This window comes from Saccopteryx bilineata, chromosome 6 (assembly GCF_036850765.1).
Source record: "Saccopteryx bilineata isolate mSacBil1 chromosome 6, mSacBil1_pri_phased_curated, whole genome shotgun sequence".
Taxonomy (NCBI): domain Eukaryota; kingdom Metazoa; phylum Chordata; class Mammalia; order Chiroptera; family Emballonuridae; genus Saccopteryx; species Saccopteryx bilineata.
Window position 1 is genome coordinate 188,618,335 of NC_089495.1, and position 17,887 is coordinate 188,636,221.

At 45.7% G+C, this 17,887-nt stretch overlaps 1 protein-coding gene across 1 annotated transcript; it reads left to right on the top strand.

The window, feature by feature from the left end:
• The first annotated feature begins 868 nt into the window (after nucleotides 1-868).
• Nucleotides 869-17,457, top strand: CYP24A1 (cytochrome P450 family 24 subfamily A member 1). Its single transcript, XM_066237128.1, has 12 exons — nucleotides 869-1,707; nucleotides 1,914-2,104; nucleotides 3,263-3,356; nucleotides 5,210-5,306; nucleotides 7,487-7,578; nucleotides 8,598-8,709; nucleotides 10,063-10,208; nucleotides 13,439-13,605; nucleotides 14,752-14,830; nucleotides 15,308-15,505; nucleotides 15,602-15,722; nucleotides 16,006-17,457. The coding sequence occupies exons 1-11, from the start codon at nucleotides 1,450-1,452 to the stop codon at nucleotides 15,710-15,712; spliced, it is 1,545 nt and encodes a 514-aa protein (XP_066093225.1). The 5' UTR covers nucleotides 869-1,449; the 3' UTR covers nucleotides 15,713-15,722; nucleotides 16,006-17,457.
• The last annotated feature ends 430 nt before the right edge of the window (nucleotides 17,458-17,887 follow it).

Genomic DNA, 17,887 nt, shown 5'->3' on the forward strand with positions numbered 1-17,887 from the left:
AAGCATAGAAGCTGCTGTAAAATTATCAACAAAAATCTCCATTCTCTTCCTGAATTAGTAAAGAAAGTTCTACTTTTGCCAGCCACAATGATTCTAGAAACTGTGTGTGTGTGTGTGTGTGTGTGTGTCTGCGCGCGTACGCCCCCACGCATACCCAGGATGGGTTTTGCAGGGGGTAGGTGGGGACAGCGCAAGCTGCAGGTGCCTGTCCTTTGCACAGGTGTCCAAAAACGGGGAGGGGATGGACATGAAAGAGGGCGGCCAGCAAAACTGCAAGCCAGGTTTCACAGCGCGTGTCCTACTTGCCTACAGAAGTAACAGCTATATGGAGTGCTGCTGGTTTGTAGGCGCTTTACTCGTACTTATTCATGAAATATTCATAACAACCAAAATGGAACAGCCATGGGAAACCTTCAGCAAACTCAACTAGCCCTCCGTGCCCAAGACGCAAAGGTGAAATCCCCTGTTGAGATGCTGAATCGCAGCCCCTCCCGACCTTGGGAGGCGCAAAAAGCCAACCTCCCTCCAGAAAGAGTTCTGTCCAGGCTGGCATGGACTGGCTCCCAGGGCGAGCGGGCTCTTGGGTCCCGGCAGACTCCGGCAGCCTTCCCCGGCCCCCACGCGGAGACCCCGCTCGCCGGTCACCCGCCCAGGAGCGCGATTGTGTGAGGGCGGGGCTGCAGCCGTGGCCGCCACTGCCCGCTCTGCCCGCGCGCGGAGGGCGGGAGGCCGCTCCGAGCACACCCGGTGAACTCCCGGCACAGCGCGCCTCCCAGCAGGGGGCGGAAGGGGACATCTCCGGGGTGGAGTCCGCCGAGCTCCCGCACGAGAGAGCAGCGCGCCGGTCACCCGAGGATCTGGCGCCCTCGCTCACCTCGCTGACTCCAGCCTATTTCCAGCTCCACCAGCTCCCGCCCCCACCGGGTCCCGCGCCCCTCCGGGCCAGACGAGTCAGGTCCCACTCCGCCCCACTCAGAGTGCTCATTGGCCACCCAGGGCCTGCCCTGTCTCCATAAATGCTTGGTCCCCGGGCATGGACCACGGAGAGGGCCGGGAAGAAACCGCAGCGCCCGTGGCATCTCTTCTACCCTCCTTGACATCTCCACTTCGCGGCTCCAGTCCTGGAAGTCAGACTTGCAGACCCACAGACAGTCCCGTATCTCTCCCCTTCGTCTTCCAAGAGGCACCTGACCCTTGACTGTCCTCCTCCAGCCCCTGCGGCCAGCACTCGGCGGGCACCAGCGCCCTGAGGCTGCCACACAGTGCAGCGTAGAGCATCCTCGCCGGGGTCCTTTCTGTCCCTCTTCTGCCCCCTCCATCACACCTGCTGGTCCTTTCTGCCTTTCTTTCCCAGAATCGTCACGCCCCCAAACTCAGCCGGCGCCACTTTAGTAACCTCTCCTTTCTCGGTCCCCACGCGTTCTGGGACGCCTGGTCTCCCCCGCGGCTATGAGCTCCTCCAGCAGCAAGAGCCGCTCCCTTGTCGCCTTCCTACAACAGCTGCGCAATCTCGGGCAGCTCCCCAGACCCGTGACATCGACGGCGTGCGCATCCCCTCGACCGCGGGAGGTGCCGCTCTGCCCGTTGATGGAACCTGGCGAGGCGCAGAACGCGGCCGCCCTGCCGGGCCCCACCAACTGGCCACTGCTGGGCAGCCTGCTGGAGATTCTCTGGAAAGGGGGGCTCAAGAAACAGCATGACACGCTGGTAAATAGCTGGTCGCACCCCAATTCCCTCTCCCTTCCCTGCCCTGCGCTCCAAACCCTTCCCAAGGCGCGCGTCCCGAGCACACAGTGCGCTCGGGTGTCTCTGCCGTCGTGGTTCCCGGGAAGAAGGAGGCGGGAGCAGGGAAAAGCGCGTTTGGGACTGCGAGGGATGCGCTCTGACTTCGCGCTGTGCCCCGCCGGCTGCAGGCGGAGTACCACAAGAAGTATGGCAAGATTTTCCGAATGAAGTTGGGTTCCTTCGACTCGGTGCACCTGGGTTCGCCGTGCCTGCTGGAAGCGCTGTACCGCACCGAGAGCGCGTACCCCCAGCGGCTGGAGATCAAACCCTGGAAGGCCTATCGCGACTATCGCCAAGAGGGCTACGGGCTGCTCATTCTGTGAGTCGGGAGGCAGGATGCGGGCCAGCGACTGCGCCTAATACGCTTGGAAACTGGGAAGAGGTTTCTTTTTATGCAAAGGACACGAAAGCCCCTACCCGATGCAGTCACGTACTCCTGCATAGTTAGACCTGAATAGGTTGAGGGACAGCTGTACTGCGCACCCGCTTAAGATTTGAGAGCTTTCTGGCAACTGGGCAGGGCCACAACTTTGCATCAAAGAAATGCCAAAAGGCGTTATACAGATGGTGGCAGGGTGAGGTTCTGAAGTCAGCGTGACGGGAAAACATGTTATATTGTACAAACGAAATTACCCCTTAAAATTCTCTGTAACCCCTTCTTAGAAGCTCAAACGCCAGAAGTGAACTTCCTCTGTTTTTGACAGTAACCTTTCTTTCTGGAGGGGAGTGGAGGGTTATGACGTAGCTGTACTTAAAGGTGCATTTTAGATAGATAAATGCTATAATGTGATGTGATTCCTTTGCTTTTTAATTGTTACCATTTAACCAGTTAGCACTTTTTTACCCCCCCCCCATTTTAATGCCCAATAGTTATATTGTAAGGATATAATTAATGGAATTCAAAACTGTAGCCATGCACAGCACACCACAGGCTGTGTGGTCCCTCAGCTATGGGGCAAGCGCAGAAGCGTGCCTGATGGAAACAGCCTTTTCCCAACTCCTGTAAACCTCTGACTGTGTGTTATTATTTGGAGTCAATGGCAAAATTCTAAATCTGAGGTGCTTTGTAAATGTGACTTTCAACCCAAGACAATGGGTTGAAAGAAGACAGCATTTTTCCTTAAACAGCTTTGGGTTTCTGGTGAGGAGGTCTTTGTGTGCCTGCTGTCACTGCTGGGAACTGAGGCATCTGGCCTCCCAGCTTGGACTCAGCAAGAACAGCTCAACAGCCCTGAACCCAAAAGATCTGGATGTCACCTATTCGGTGCTTTCTTTGGCTGGGAGGGGAGGTGCTTTCTCATCCTACCATCGGACTGGCCCCAAATATTCCAGTGCTAATCGTCTCTGGCTACTCTTGGCCTGAGTCTCAGCATTCGTTGGATGATACAGTTCACACAGCTACAGAGCTAGAGGGACCTCTGCCTCTTCCTCCTGTTCATTTCAGTTTTCTCTAAATAGATTTCTGCTTCTCTCCCAGGGAAGGAAAGGACTGGCAGAGAGTCCGGAGTGCCTTTCAAAAGAAACTAATGAAACCAATGGAGGTTATGAAGCTGGACAACAAGATTAATGAGGTTCGCAGGCTGGGGCCAGCTCTCCTGGGTCTCTTGGGGAGGGAGGGATGCTCACTGCACTTCAAGTCACCGCTCCAAAGTGCAGAGGGCAAAACAGGCCCTTTGGATGATTCAGGGGTCTTCACTTGCTCCTCATTTCTCTCTACATCCTCCTCCCCCAACGTCTTATTCCTCCCTCCTTCACCCTCCCTGAAGAATATCACATTGAGGGAGCAGTTACAAGCACAGTATTTGGTATTCCACAGTGTTGGCTTTGAACATCATCCTATGTAACCTGACTGCAACGTTTAACTTTCCTAAGCCTCAGTTTCCCAGTCTAGAAAATGGGAGTAACAATTCTCACTCCATGGGTTTTCTGTGATTTTAAATGAGATAATACTTATGAAGTTTCTGAGTAGTGACCTTGAAGCTGGGTTTTGCAGGGTGAGTAGGAGCCTACAAGCCAGAGAAGGTGGAGAAAGGCATCCAGGCCAAGAGAATGGCCTAGTGGAAATAGAGATGTAGGCCATGACATGATGTGTTTAGAGAATGGTACATTCAGAATGTGCGTTTTCCGAAATGATGCTGGGCAGACAGCAGGTATTGACAATGTCTTTGTGCCATACTAAGGTATTTAGACATAGCCTTTAACCAGCAGGAGGCTGGAAGGGAAAGGATTTAAGCATACAGTAGTCTCTTTTTACTCCTATTCATTCTGGGTGTTTATTTGGAACTGAACTTGGACCCATGTAAGACTGTGTAAGTGAAAGATTGCAAACCCGGAGGCTTCCAGGGGCCAGGTAATTAATCTAAACATGTAAGGCCAACAGAATGGTGCATGCCCTTTCTAGAGGTGACAGCTGCCCCAGTTCCAGCAAATGACTACCCCATGGGAATGCAGACATGGTGTCACCATTTCCTGTAATTACTTATTATTATTATTATTATTATTATTATTATTAACAAGTAGTAGAAAATCCATATGTTCATGTGACAGCTCTGAATTTTCTTATGGTAACTAATTCAAAGCACTTTTTAATGCACTATGGGGGCAAACTAAACATCATTGGTTACATGGGTGGGCTTTATAGTCATACAGGCTTTGTTCCAGTCCCCAGCATGGCCACTTATCAACTCTCTGTCCCAGGAGGAGTGCCTTAGCCTCTCTCTAAGCCTCAGTTTTCTTAATTCGTACCGAGAAAATGGGAGAAATAACAGTACTTTCTCCCTCACGAGGTTGTCGTGAGGATCAGCAAAGAAAATATGCTGTTTACAGTGCTTGCTACTATAGAAGCCCCCTTAAATGAGAGGCACTAGTCATCTAAAACCCTGACTTTGAAAACTGGCATCTAACGGCCTTATGTAACTCATCCAAGGTCACAGAGCTATTTGGTGAAGGAGCTGCATCCAGAATTTGCAGATTTCCTGGCTCCAAGTTCAACATGCTTAACACATTACCAATCAGTAAAGAGATGTTTGCCTGCTCAGATGTGGAAGCAGCAAACCTCAGGGTAGTTATAGCATTGTAGTCCTTGAAATGTCATGCCAGCAGGGACACTTGACTGATTTCTCCTTTGTGGTTTATTCCCCATTCCAATTAGAAGAAATGTTTTCCTTTCTTTAAATTTAGATCAAAGGCTGAAACTTAAGCTTCAGGGCTGCTGCCAGCAAAGCTGGGGAAATAACCCAGGACAAGGAGGGCATCAGGTGGGCTCCCAAGGGAAATATCATAGATAATCAGTGTTGCTTCAAGAGCAATAACCTGATGGCCCCTGAACGCGCAAGGTAGCAGAACCTGAAGTTACTTACTGAGCTCTAAACTTTTGTTTTCCTTCTATGACTAAAATGTGCTTTTGTGGTTTCTTTCTTTCAAGGTCTTGGCTGACTTTATGGGTAGAATAGACGAGCTCTGTGACGAGAGGGGCCGCGTTGAAGATTTATACAGCGAGCTGAACAAATGGTCCTTTGAAAGTAAGTTGTCCTCACTGTCTTGTTCATTTGATTTTGCAAGTGATTTTGAGGGTCAAGTGTGGCTCTGCAGACTACCTGACAACTAGGAAATGTCATAGTGGTATTTTTAATGTTTTTAGGCACTGAAATTATGTTTTGCCTCTGAGTTGTTTGTGTAGTCATTCAGCAAACACTCATGAAACACCTGCTATGCACCAGGCACTGTGCTAGGGACACAGAAGTGAACAAAGCGGCAACATTCTTGCTCACATGGAGCTTGGCTTCTAGTAGGGGTGGCAATAGACAAGTAAACCAATTTGAATATATACTCTGTCAAAAAGGTAAGGGGTTCAAGAAAGAACACAGGTGCCTAGATAGGGCAATTCTGCTTTGGTTAGGAGACATCTGAGGTGAAGCCTAAGGAAAAGGGAGGTGCAAGCCATAACAGTATCTTTAGGAAGATTGTACCAGACAGCAGGGAAACAGAAAGTGCAAATGCCCTGGGGTAGAAACATGAACATAGCTTTGAGGAGCTCCGAGGATGCTGGTGTGATGGGATGGGAGGGAGAGAGGAGTGGAAAAAGGTCAAGCCAGGGCCTGTAGGTCTTGACAAAACTTTTTAGTTTGAATCAGATGGACAGCCTTGAAGACTTTCCCACAGAAGGGGGCATGATCACGTCCTCAAGGATTCTCTGGGAGTAAGCAGAGCCTGGACTTAATGAGCTCACTGCCCAGGGTGGGTACAGGCCAGGGAGCAAGGCAATTTCAATAGAAATTCAATGGGTTCAAGGCAGTGGGCGAATCTGAGAGGGAGGCGTCAGGCGAGCTTGGTCTGGGGCTATGTAGCGCTACGTGGAGGTGGTGTCCTCTCAGCTCAGGCCAAGTGGGTGAGCAGGAGTTCTCCAGGTAAAAGGGAGGGCAGGAGGGATGTTTCAGGCAGAGCAAGAGATTATGCTGAAGGAACAGAAAGGCATTTGGAATGACTGCAGCATGTCCTGCGAAGGAAAGGCAGGTTGAGGGCAGAGGCGGGGAGTAAGGCAGCAGCCAGCCCTGTCGATCCACATGAGGCAGGGATAAGAGTTTGACTTTGAACCTGGGAGTATCTGGGAGTGACAGGAAGTGCTTTCAGCTAGAGGGTGGCATGGTTCGACTTGCCGCCAGGGTCGCTCTGGCTGCTGAAATAAGGGCTTAAACTGGCATCCCAAGACGGCAGCTTTTGTCCTGATCTGTCTCCTCCATCAGATCAGCCTCACTTTAGAGTTAGGGACCCGTCATCCTGAGCCCATGAGAAAGCCCCATGCAAACAAGAAATCTACAGAAGGTGTTAAGGGAAAGGGGGGTAAAGAAAGGGGATGATTACAGAGGAGCAAAGAAGTAAGTATGTTTTTGGAACTTGTCCACTGTAAATACTCAAATTAAGGAGTATCAAATGCATTTCTTTGCAAGTCAAAGAAAAGTGAACCACGGCGGTTTAAAAAGCTATTGGCTAGTGTTATGAGAAGTCTGAGGAAGGCAGCCCGCTGTTGGCACTCGGTGATGTCGCCGGGGAGCCAAGCTTGGGCCACCTTCTCGCTCATCCAGCCTTAGCTTGTTGCACAATGGCTACTGCAGCTCCTGGCCTCACCTCTGCCTTGTAGGCAAAAACAAAAAGAAAAGAAGGTACAGGTCCCATTTTATCTAGGAAGCAAAAAAAGTGTATTTCCTTTTGGTCTCACCGGCCAGACCTGGGTCATGTGGCCGCTCGGGCGGCTCCAGGAAGCCTGAGACGTCGTGGGGACCAGGATTGTCACCGGAGTCTTAGATCAGTCCTGATGAACTGCCTCAGGGCTGATACACTGACACCCTGTATAAAATCGAGATTCTCTTAGGGAAGAAACGAGCGAGAATTAGTATTGGGTAGACGTTCACAGGGTCTTCTACGCATGATATCAATGATAAACTCGGACAAAAGCAAGACATTGCAGGCGAGATTCAGGCATTTATGAAAAGGGCTTTATTTGCCCAGTGGCGTTTCTGACCAGGAGGCTCTGCAGGGGATGAGCCCACTGGAACTGGAGATCATTTCTAGAGTGATCAAACTCTCAGATTCTTTGCTTCTCCTATGTTCTTAGAAAAGATGTGATGTCTATGAGAGATGGAATCAAGCCTACCTAATCATAGAGTCCAGATTGTGTAACAGCGCCGGTTGTTTTAATTAACAGGCATCTGCCTTGTGCTCTATGAGAAGAGATTTGGGCTCCTTCAGAAGAATGCAGGGGAAGAAGCTTTGAACTTCATTATGGCCATCAAAACGGTAAGCGTCCCCTGGGGGAGAGAGTGGTTTTTCTGAATGATCAACATCACAGTATTTCCCTAAGAGTGGCATGCACACAAATTTTATTATAATGGTTAAGTGTTCATTTTAATGTGTCATGTATTTTCATGCACATATAATAAAGAAGCACGTTAAATCATTGTTCAGACAAAGTTAAAGTAGGTAGTTAAAGGTCAGTTGATTACATTTCTATTTCAAAAGCCTGAAAATTTTCAGGTTTGAAATTTTTGAGTCACTTAGGTCACACAGAACTCTAGTAGACCTGTGAAACTGGTGAAGGACGGGCTGAAGTTTGGAAATTCCAGTGACTATAAAAGTTCTAGTTTTCATTTTTTCTTCTCTTTTCACTTTTATAAGAGCAATTTTTATTAAACCCCATTGAAAAATCATTGCAAAGATGATATTGGATAGGCCCTGGCTGGTTGGCTCAGCTGTAGAGCGTCAGCCTGGCGTGCGGGGGACCCGGTTCGATTCCCGGCCAGGGCACATAGGAGAAGCGCCCATTTGCTTCTCCACCCCCCCTCCTTCCTCTCTGTCTCTCTCTTCCCCTCCCGCAGCCAAGGCTCCATTGGAGCAAAGATGGCCCGGGCGCTGGGGATGGCTCCTTGGCCTCTGCCCCAGGCGCTAGAGTGGCTCTGGTCGTGGCAGAGCGACGCCCCGGATGGGCAGAGCATCGCCCCCTGGTGGGCAGAGCATCACCCCTGGTGGGTGTGCCGGTGGATCCCGGTGGGGCACATTTGGGAGTCTGTCTGACTGTCTCTCCCCATTTCCAGCTTCAGAAAAATACAAAAAAAGAAAAAAAAAAGATGATATTGGATATGTTACTGGGGCTGGGGAGAGGGATATGGCTTCCAGGACCAGTGCAGAGAAGCCCGGGGAGGGGTCCTTTGAATTCGGCCTTTGGGGGAGCACAGGGTGCCACGGTCAGAATGCTCCTGGTCCAGAGGCGAAGCTGTCTGAGAGAAACAGGGATGAAGAGGCATTTGTGTTCCTCCCAGATGATGAGCACATTTGGGAGGATGATGGTCACCCCGGTCGAGCTGCACAAGAGCCTCAACACCAAGGTCTGGCAGGCCCACACGCTGGCCTGGGACACCATCTTCAAGTCAGGTAACATGGCCACAAGCCCAGCTTTGCAAACATGAGTTCGGGGGTTGCCTTGGAGTACAGAAATTCTAAGGAAAAGGCAGGAGTTGGCATTTTATTGTCTTGGGGAACCGGAAATGGTTAAAGACAAGAGCTTTGGAGTCAGAGATGCCTGGGCGCAAGTCCCCGGTCTGTCACTGGTGTGGTGGGTTGGCCAAATGTGCCATCTCCTTTCCATCATCACTTGTCTTATTTCTAAAATGGGCTAAGAACAACAGGAGCAATAATAAGAATAGCACTTGCTTCAGTGTCACTGTTTCTAGGTCTAATATAGATAATGTGAGAGCCTGGTATACGACAGTTTCTCAATGGATCAGAACTATTTCTGCTACCTTATTGAGGGAATATTTGATGCTAGATATCATTCTATGATAAAATAATACATTATATATATTTAACTAACTTATTTAACTTCCACCAAAAAATCCTAGGTTAGATCCTCCTATTAGCCCCAAGTAAACAGAACTGAGGGATAAAGAAGTAACTTTCTCAACATTACACATTAGGTGATGGCAAAGCCTGTGGTTTGAAGCCAAACAGAAAGTCTCCCGAAGCTCTAACTCCACCCACGAGACCAATTTATTGTCATCATTTCCACTGTCACCATCACCACTGTTATGATTCTGGTGGTGGTTCGCGTCATGGATTGTAGTGAGGGAGACCCATGCCTAGAATGTACTTTACAAACATTGGAAAATTGTACTATTATTGTAAACGTTCATGGGCACTGCATTAGTGTGTGTGTGTGTGTGTGTGTGTGGGTGTGGGTGTGGGTGTGTGTGTGTGTTAACATTGGGGGAGGGCGTTCTTCCCTCCTCTACTGCCAAGATTTGGGAGCCACACTCAGTATTAGAGTGTCTGCCTGTTTTAGTGACCATATCAGCTAGAACACGTGAATCTGCGTTCACCTTCTGATTCTGAGAGTGGACCCAAACCCACCTCCGTCTCCTGATGATCCCCTCCAAGCTTTATGCTCTTACTAGTCAAGGTGTGACCTGCCGACCAGCAGCACCAACATGACCTGAGAGCTTGTTAGAAATGCAAACTTCCGGGACCCTTCCCGGATCCCAATTTCCAGATCTGCCCTGTAAGGAGATGCCCGGCCATTGTTGTGCACATTGAAGTTTGAGAAGCCCTGTTCATGTGGGCACCAATCCATCCTTGATGACGCAACAGGGCAGCATGAGCACATCTAACCATGTTAGTCCCTGACAAGACCTTCCCAATATTGTAAGGATTTCATCTGAGGTTTCCTTTCATTCTTTTCCTCATTCAAACGTTCAGCTGACTTCCTATCCCTTTTCTCTTCCCCAATAGTCAAATCTTGTATCAACCACCGGTTAGAGAAGCACTCGGAGCAGCCCAGCGCCGATTTTCTCTGTGACATTTATCACCGCAATCAGCTCTCAAAGAAGGAATTGTATGCGGCTGTCACAGAGCTCCAGCTGGCTGCGGTGGAAACGGTAAGTGTGCACCTGATCTCCGGTCGGGTAAATCAATGGTCCGTGACATCTCTGTTCATGATGCATTTTAAATAGTCATTCAACTCACTTGCTCCACAAGAATTAACTAAGCTCTAGCTTAGCAAAAATAAAAATCTCATAACCAGGTGCTATGGGAGACCCAATGCACAGCCTTTTTGCTCAAACTGATAGGAGAATAATTCTCCTCGTGATTCTATCCTAGTGATGAAACTTCAGAGCAGGTGTAAGTGCCGTGATAGTGTGAAAACCGCTACGAGAATTCAGAATCAGTAAGCTTCCATGCCGCAGCAAGATCGCTGACCCAGGTGTTAAGTTGGATATGCTTGAGGTGGTTGTGCAGGTGAACTAACTGGGGTGGTTATTCATTATAAAAATATTGAAAAACTCTCTGCCAGACCAATAATATTTTTATGCTTAGAACTGTAAACATGGTGAGTCTGGGAAACATTGATTTTCATTTAAATGAAACAACTAATTTAAACTACTAAAATTCTGTCACTGATGTAGGCAGTGGACACTCCTGGTAGGTACTCAATACAGTCAGACTCCAAACACAAATACTGACAAGCGTTCAGGTGGGTTTAATTGGCCTTGATTTATTTTTGTGGTATCACTGGAGTGATGCATATTAATATTGCTCATAGGAGTAACTTTTCCTGCACAAACAGTCTCTAAGAAGAATGTGTCCAAGTTCATTTCTTTTTCATGCCCTTTCCATATTGTCTCTTGTCTGCAGAAAAAAACAGCATTTTCTACATTGGGGAACTACAAGATTTTGGTTTCAGCTCACAATCCTGCAGGCTGTCAAAGTGGCAATTTATTTCAGCTCACTTTCCTGGGGAACCCCAGCTCCTTAGAGCGATACAAGTAAAACTTCACCCAGTGTTTTGCAGCTGGAATGTGAGCCCTGTGAGGGTGATGCCTTAGTTTGGTCCCCTGCTGTATTCCGAGGATGTAGACTAGCACTTGCCAGGTAGTAGATGCTCGATAGATGCAACCTAATAAATGAAAGCATTCAGGAACTACTGAATGCCTACTATGTGCCAGGCACCTTTCCAGATACAGGGACATACCACTGTGAATCAGTTCTCCTCCTGAAACTTAAATAGTAGTGAGGAATAGATAATGGACGTGTAAACAAACAAATAAATAGGATTATTTCAGATAGTGGTACATGGAGGAATGGAGGAAGTCATCAGGGTGATGTAACAAAGATATAGGGGGATGGGTCCCTCTCTGGAGCTGACATTGAAATATTGAAGAGGAAACCATGGGAAGATCTGGTAGAAGAGCACTCCAAGTAGTAGAAATAGCATATGCCAAGGCCCTGGGGCAGAAAGGAAATGGAGCTACAGATCTAGCAAATGTGGTCAGGATTGAGATTGGAGGCATTGATGGGCCATATTAAACAGGAGCCGTAGCAAGGCATTTGGATTTTATGACACCTGTGACAGAAAGCCCTTGGAGTGTTTTAAGCAAGGGAGTAACCTGATCAAATTTATGCTTTGTAAAGTGGGTGCCTGCTGGTGGGTAGAGAGTGGACCTAGCAAAGAGTGCAAGCAGGAAGGCCAGCTATGAGATGGGACTCCTCAATGGAGGTCAAGCTGGGACAGTTGGTGCCCGTGAGGTTTCACAGGCCACTTCCCCTCCACTCAGCCCCCACAGCTATCCTGACAGGCACGGGCTGTCTTACAGGGCTTTGGTGAAAGCTACAGTTATCTGCCTTTTGGAAACTCTATTTGGTACTTGTGGTGAAGGACTTACTGATATGGTTAAATCTGTTTCTTTTTTTAGTCTTGGCTATTCTGAAAGACTCATTTGGAGAATCAGAGAAATTTGAAAGTCTCTCTAATTTGGCGGCTACGCCCTCTTCCTGTTTTGTAAATTAGATTCTTGTACTAATGCCGTCCACAGTTTATTTGCAGCTGAGGTTGCCAGTCCTCTGACATAAAGAAGCCTGTCTTGGGGACATCTTCTTCCAAAAATAATAAACACCATTGGCTCTGAATCGTCTTGCACTTTGCTCATTTATGTGACTGGCACATGGTACTTAGCAAAAGCAACTTCCTGTCTGCAGGGAGGGGACACAATGACCATTTTTATGGGACTATTTGGTTTAAATCAGCTAAAAAAGACCTAAGAAGCAAATACTTATGACTACCAGTGGTGAATATTATAATGCTAAAACCTACGCTTGGCTGCTTCCGACAATAGTTTTCTCTTCTCATTGACTTTGGAAAGGAAATAAAGAATGCCACTTAAAAGGCCGTGTGCCTTTGTCAGAGACTGTGGCAAGCACCTTGAACGACTCAGCTCAATGCTAGAATTTCTTATTTTGGTGTTGGCGCCCTCCTACAAGAGTTCTTTGCGTGTGGCTGAACACTGAGTATAGATAACACCTTTATATTTTTGTGGTAACTTGTTAGGGTGTGGCAAAGAAGTCTTTCTTTTCAATTCCAGAAATGCAGTCTCTTGTGTGTTTGCCCTGTAAAATTCAAATTAAAATCTCTTACAGCAAGACTCCTAGGATCTCCATTCCTCTCTCCCCACTAAATTTTTATATGTTTTTATATTAAATAATTCTCTAATTAAACTTTTTTCTTTTGAGATAATCATAGATTCACATACAGTACAAAAAAAAGAAAGAAAGAGAGAGAAAGAAAGAAAGGAGGGAAGGAAGGAAGGAAGGAAGGAAAGAAAGAAAGAAAGAAAGAAAGAAAGAAAGAAAGAAAGAAAGAAAGAAAGAAAGAGGGCCCCTCCTATGCATCACACAGTTTCCCTCAGTGGTAGCATCTTGCATAATAAACGTTATCTCAACCCGGAAACTGACACTGATCTAATAATCCACCTCTCCTCTTCCATTCCACCAGTTTTACCTGCGCTCCCTTTATGTTCAAACCATTTTTTTGTACCAAACTATATTTTAAGTGTCCTAATGTGGCAAATTATTTATAGAATTTGGCTTTGATTACCTCAGTAAATAAGCTATTCTTATTTTCTAAAATAAATTGAAGTTTTCATAGGTTGTATTCATTTAAGGCACAGCCAATAAGGACATGTGAAAAACACCTTTTTTTCTTTTTCTTTCTTCTTCTTTTTTTTTTTTCTTTGCAGAGCAAGGTGGTAGGCAGCACCTTTGGTTCAACCCAAACTGCTTTTAAGGCAGTTTCTTTGCAAGGAACTCAAGTTTGTGTCTATTGGTTTTTCAGACAGCAAACAGCTTAATGTGGATTCTCTACAATTTATCCCGTAATCCCCACGTGCAGCGAAAGCTTCTGAAGGAAATTCAGAATGCACTGCCTGAGAATCGGATGCCACGGGCAGAGGATTTGAGGAACATGCCATATTTGAAGGCCTGTTTGAAAGAATCCATGAGGTAAGAACACACGCCCGAGCCAGTATGAACCTGTCAGAAAGCTGTTCTCTTAAACACACAAGAAGGGGTCCCCTGCTTAGACAGGCCCCACAGTTGATCCTTAACCATTTATGAAACTGGGAGGAAAAAAAAGAACCTTAGGACCATATTCTATTTCTATTACTCATTTCCTAAATAATTTGGGTGAATTCTATTACATCTTGAAAAGTCAGTGTCTTCCCCTTAAAATGGTGATAATGTAATACTCGAATGAATGCTGTACGCACTAATTAGGATTCCGGGCAGGACTGAAGGATCTGAGATGACAGCCCAGCCAGGAAACCCTATTATTATATGATAAGACATCGAGACATCTTTATTTTTGTGCCTCAGGTCTAAAATATTCTTTGAGAATTCTTTTCATACCCTTTCTGGGAAACAAAACTTGCACCATTTTAGGATTAAAAGGAAATATAGTTATCTTCATAAAACACAGATAGGAGAAACCTAGAACAAACATCAAGATTCAGGGTGACATGTGAAAAACATGCACATTTGAATTCTAGAATGAAACAGGGAAACCACTATGGGCAGCTACTAAGCAGGTCTGTACAGTGGGGTCCTGCCAACCCTATAATAGAATGAAAACAAGAGGCATGACTATCGGGAAGAAAGAGACAGAACACCTTTATGAAGACTTGTGATTGGGTTTTCCTTTGGCGTTAGGAAACAATGCAACAATTATTCACTGAACCAGTATCTGTGTCCCCATCAAATACTTGAAGCTAGAACAGGGGTCGGGAACCTTTTTGGCTGAGAGAGCCATGAACGCCACATATTTTAAAATGTAATTCCGTGAGAGCCATACAACGACCCGTGTACGTTACGCATTATCCAATAAAAATTTGGTGTTGTCCTGGAGGACAGCTGTGATTGGCTCCAGCCACCTGCAACCATGAACATGAACGGTAGGAAATAAATGGATTGTAATACATGAGAATGTTTTACATTTTTAACGTTATTATTATTTTTTTATTAAAGATTTGTCTGCGAGCCAGGTGCAGCCATCAAAAGAGCCACATCTGGCTCGCGAGTCATAGGTTCCCAACCCCTGAGCTAGAACTTGGCTTATGCCTACCTTGACCTCCCTGATTTGGATTTTTTCAGGCTTACCCCGACTGTACCCTTTACCACTAGGACTCTTGACAAGGCAACGGTTCTGGGGGAATATGCTTTACCCAAAGGAGTAAGTAGAATTCGTACACTTTGTACCTTATAGGGCTTTGAAAATCACACTTTCCAAAATAAGCGTCTGATCCCCCTAAAAATGCTTAAAGGGAAAACATTCATTTTGCAAATATGTAGATTGCAGTGCCTAGTTGACACAATGCATCATGTAGTGTTAGGAATAAAGGCTGTGGAGATGGGCCTGGGTTCAAGTATAGATTTAGGTGAGCCTCACACCTTTCTCATCTGTAAAATGGAGATAGTAAGAAAATCTACCACAGGCAGTTGTTGTGAGAATGTGATACAAAGTCTTCAAGTACCTTCCAGTCTTGAAATGTACCTGACACATTTCAAGCCCTCCATACAGGTTGGCAATCATCATTACTATGTATTTGTGGGTAGCTTTTACATTTGTAAGGTAATGGCTTTTATTAGTTTCGCTCTTCAAACGTCTTCTGCTTATTTTTAAATGCCACTTGTTTCTGTGTGTTTTTAGACAGTGTTGATGCTCAATACCCAGGTGTTGGGATCCAATGAAAAAGATTTTGAAGAGTCAAGTCAGTTCAGACCCGAACGGTGGCTTCAGGAGGAAAAGAAGATTAATCCTTTTGCACACCTTCCGTTTGGCGTTGGGAAAAGAATGTGCATCGGTCGGCGGTTAGCTGAGCTCCAGCTCCACCTGGCTCTTTGCTGGGTAAGACCCTAATGGCTTTCCACTGTTGTGTTCTGTGCTAGTCCACAAGGCAAGAGGAGAGGGTTCATTCTGCTTTTTTGTGCATGTGTGTTCCAGATCGTCCGCAAATATGACATCGTGGCCACAGACCACGAGCTGGTGGAGATGCTGCACTTAGGCATCCTGGTGCCCAGCCGGGAGCTCCCCATCGCTTTCCGCCAGCGGTAAGAGGCCTCAGGTGAGCATCTGGGACTCTGTGCATGACAAGGGGTGAGCGGAGCCCGGAAGCCAGCCAGACCTGGGCTTGAATCCCTGCTCACCACTGATTCTCTGGATGACCTTAAGTAATTCTTAACCATTCTGCCTCCATTTTATTTTTCATTTGTAAAATGGGGACCAAAGTAGTATCTATCCAGAAAGTTGATATGAATACGAAATACTTAAGCCCAGGGCCTGGCGTCAACTAAGTCCTCAATAAAGTTGCTATTATGGTTTTTTTGTTTTGTTTTGTTTTTACCAAGACCTGGAGTGGTGATTTTCTCTTCTTCTGCAAGAATGGTGCTTGTGGCTTCTGCATGTCTCAGAAGCAAGCTTCAAAAGCTGGAGCATGAAATAGCACACGAAGGACATTTAAGCATCGTGTTTATCTTCTTTCTTGTGTACGACTGTTCCAGCAGCTGCACTGTCTATTGATAACGGTATTGAAGATCATATCTGACTCAGGGAAGCGGATTGAGTGTTGTAATACAGGTCAAGTGCGGGCTTACATTTGACCCATGTCGGCACCACCCTGGCTTACATAGAATTGCCCACAATCTTGTTTCCTCCTGCATTTTCCATGACATGATAGAAAGGCGGGGCCCTTGCCACTTAGTCAGGTACAAGTCACTAAATGTTTCTGTCCCTGCCCGATCAGATTGTCTGCTTGAATCTTTACTACTCCAAAGTAAGTTTACAGAATCGCGATGGAAGACCTTGTGGAGCTAAATCATCTGGAGCTCAGGGAAATATGGGCAATCCATTTATTGTAACTCTGCTTAGTGTAATATTTGGAAACACATCTGCTTGATAACATAAGCAAAGCCAAATGTTGGTTAAAGTTATCAGGTCCCCATGCCACTGCACTTTGAAATAGAAACATCATTGGGAAATTACCTCTATTTTAAGAAGTATTTTAATGAAGTCAAACCCTCTTATCTCAGAATATCTTCATGATTTACTGGGGCGTCATTTAGTAAAAGGATCCTGAAATTATTTAGTAAATGTTTTTCCTCTATGGCATTAAGGAGTTGGATCAACAGTTCTAAATTGTATGTGTTATGTGTGCATCCTAGTGGCAACTAGCTTAAGTCATTTTTTTTGAAATATATGTGATTTCATTTAGGGTTTGGGGCAATGTTGTAATGTTCAGCCAAAGCTTAAAAATATTTAGTGATTTCCCGTGCTTTAATTTCCCCATTTGTAGGATGGGACAGTAGCAAAGTGTACTTACATTATAGATTAATGATATGGGGGGGGGGATAATTGATAATACAAGAATAAACCCTGTGTTTTGCATACTCACAACTGGAAACCTATTTTTGCCACCCCTGTATAACCCATCTTAGGTGAACTTCTTGGGAAAATACAATTTCACAAATGGAAAAGTGCATAAAGATTTATGCAATACTTCAATGTTTTAAAGAAAGTTTATAAAACTTTCTTTAAAAACAGTGTTTACATATGTTGTATTTACACATATTTTTACTACCACTTTTCCTAAAAGTGTACTATATATTTCTGTATATTTGATAAAGATTTCCCTTTTTAAGTTGTATATTTAGAACATTTTATAAGTATATACATGTATACCTTTGTATTTGTATAAGTATGTACATATTGCCAAAATAACGCTTTCTCTCCGCTATGAAATTATTTTTTAAAATTATAAATCCATGTGTGGTTGGATGTTATCTGTGTATCTTTTTTTGAATTCCCTGAAAGTAAGAATAAAGGTTTTAAAATTTGAGAGATGTTTCCTCTTCATCGCACTTGTTACAACGAAATTTTAGAATTCAAATTTTGTCTTACGAGAAAAAATTCTCCTGTGGCCATTTCACGAGCTCTGCATCACAAAGTCTGCCTTAATGAACATCTGGACGTCAATAGCGGTTTTACAGAAAAATGATCATTTGAATGGCAAAATAATTCTCCTTTTTGTTTTCCTGCTTAAATAGCTGGCAAGCCCATTACTTCTGTCTCCAGCTGAACCCCAGCTGATCCCCGTCTTGTTTCCCTTCAGTCTGCTCCTGTACATTTGCCATGTTAGTCTTTTCAAAACCCAGTCTGACCGTGTCTCATTCCTGCTTCTGTGGCTTCCTATTGATCTTTCAAAAGCCAGTTCCTGCAGCTGGATGTGGGTGT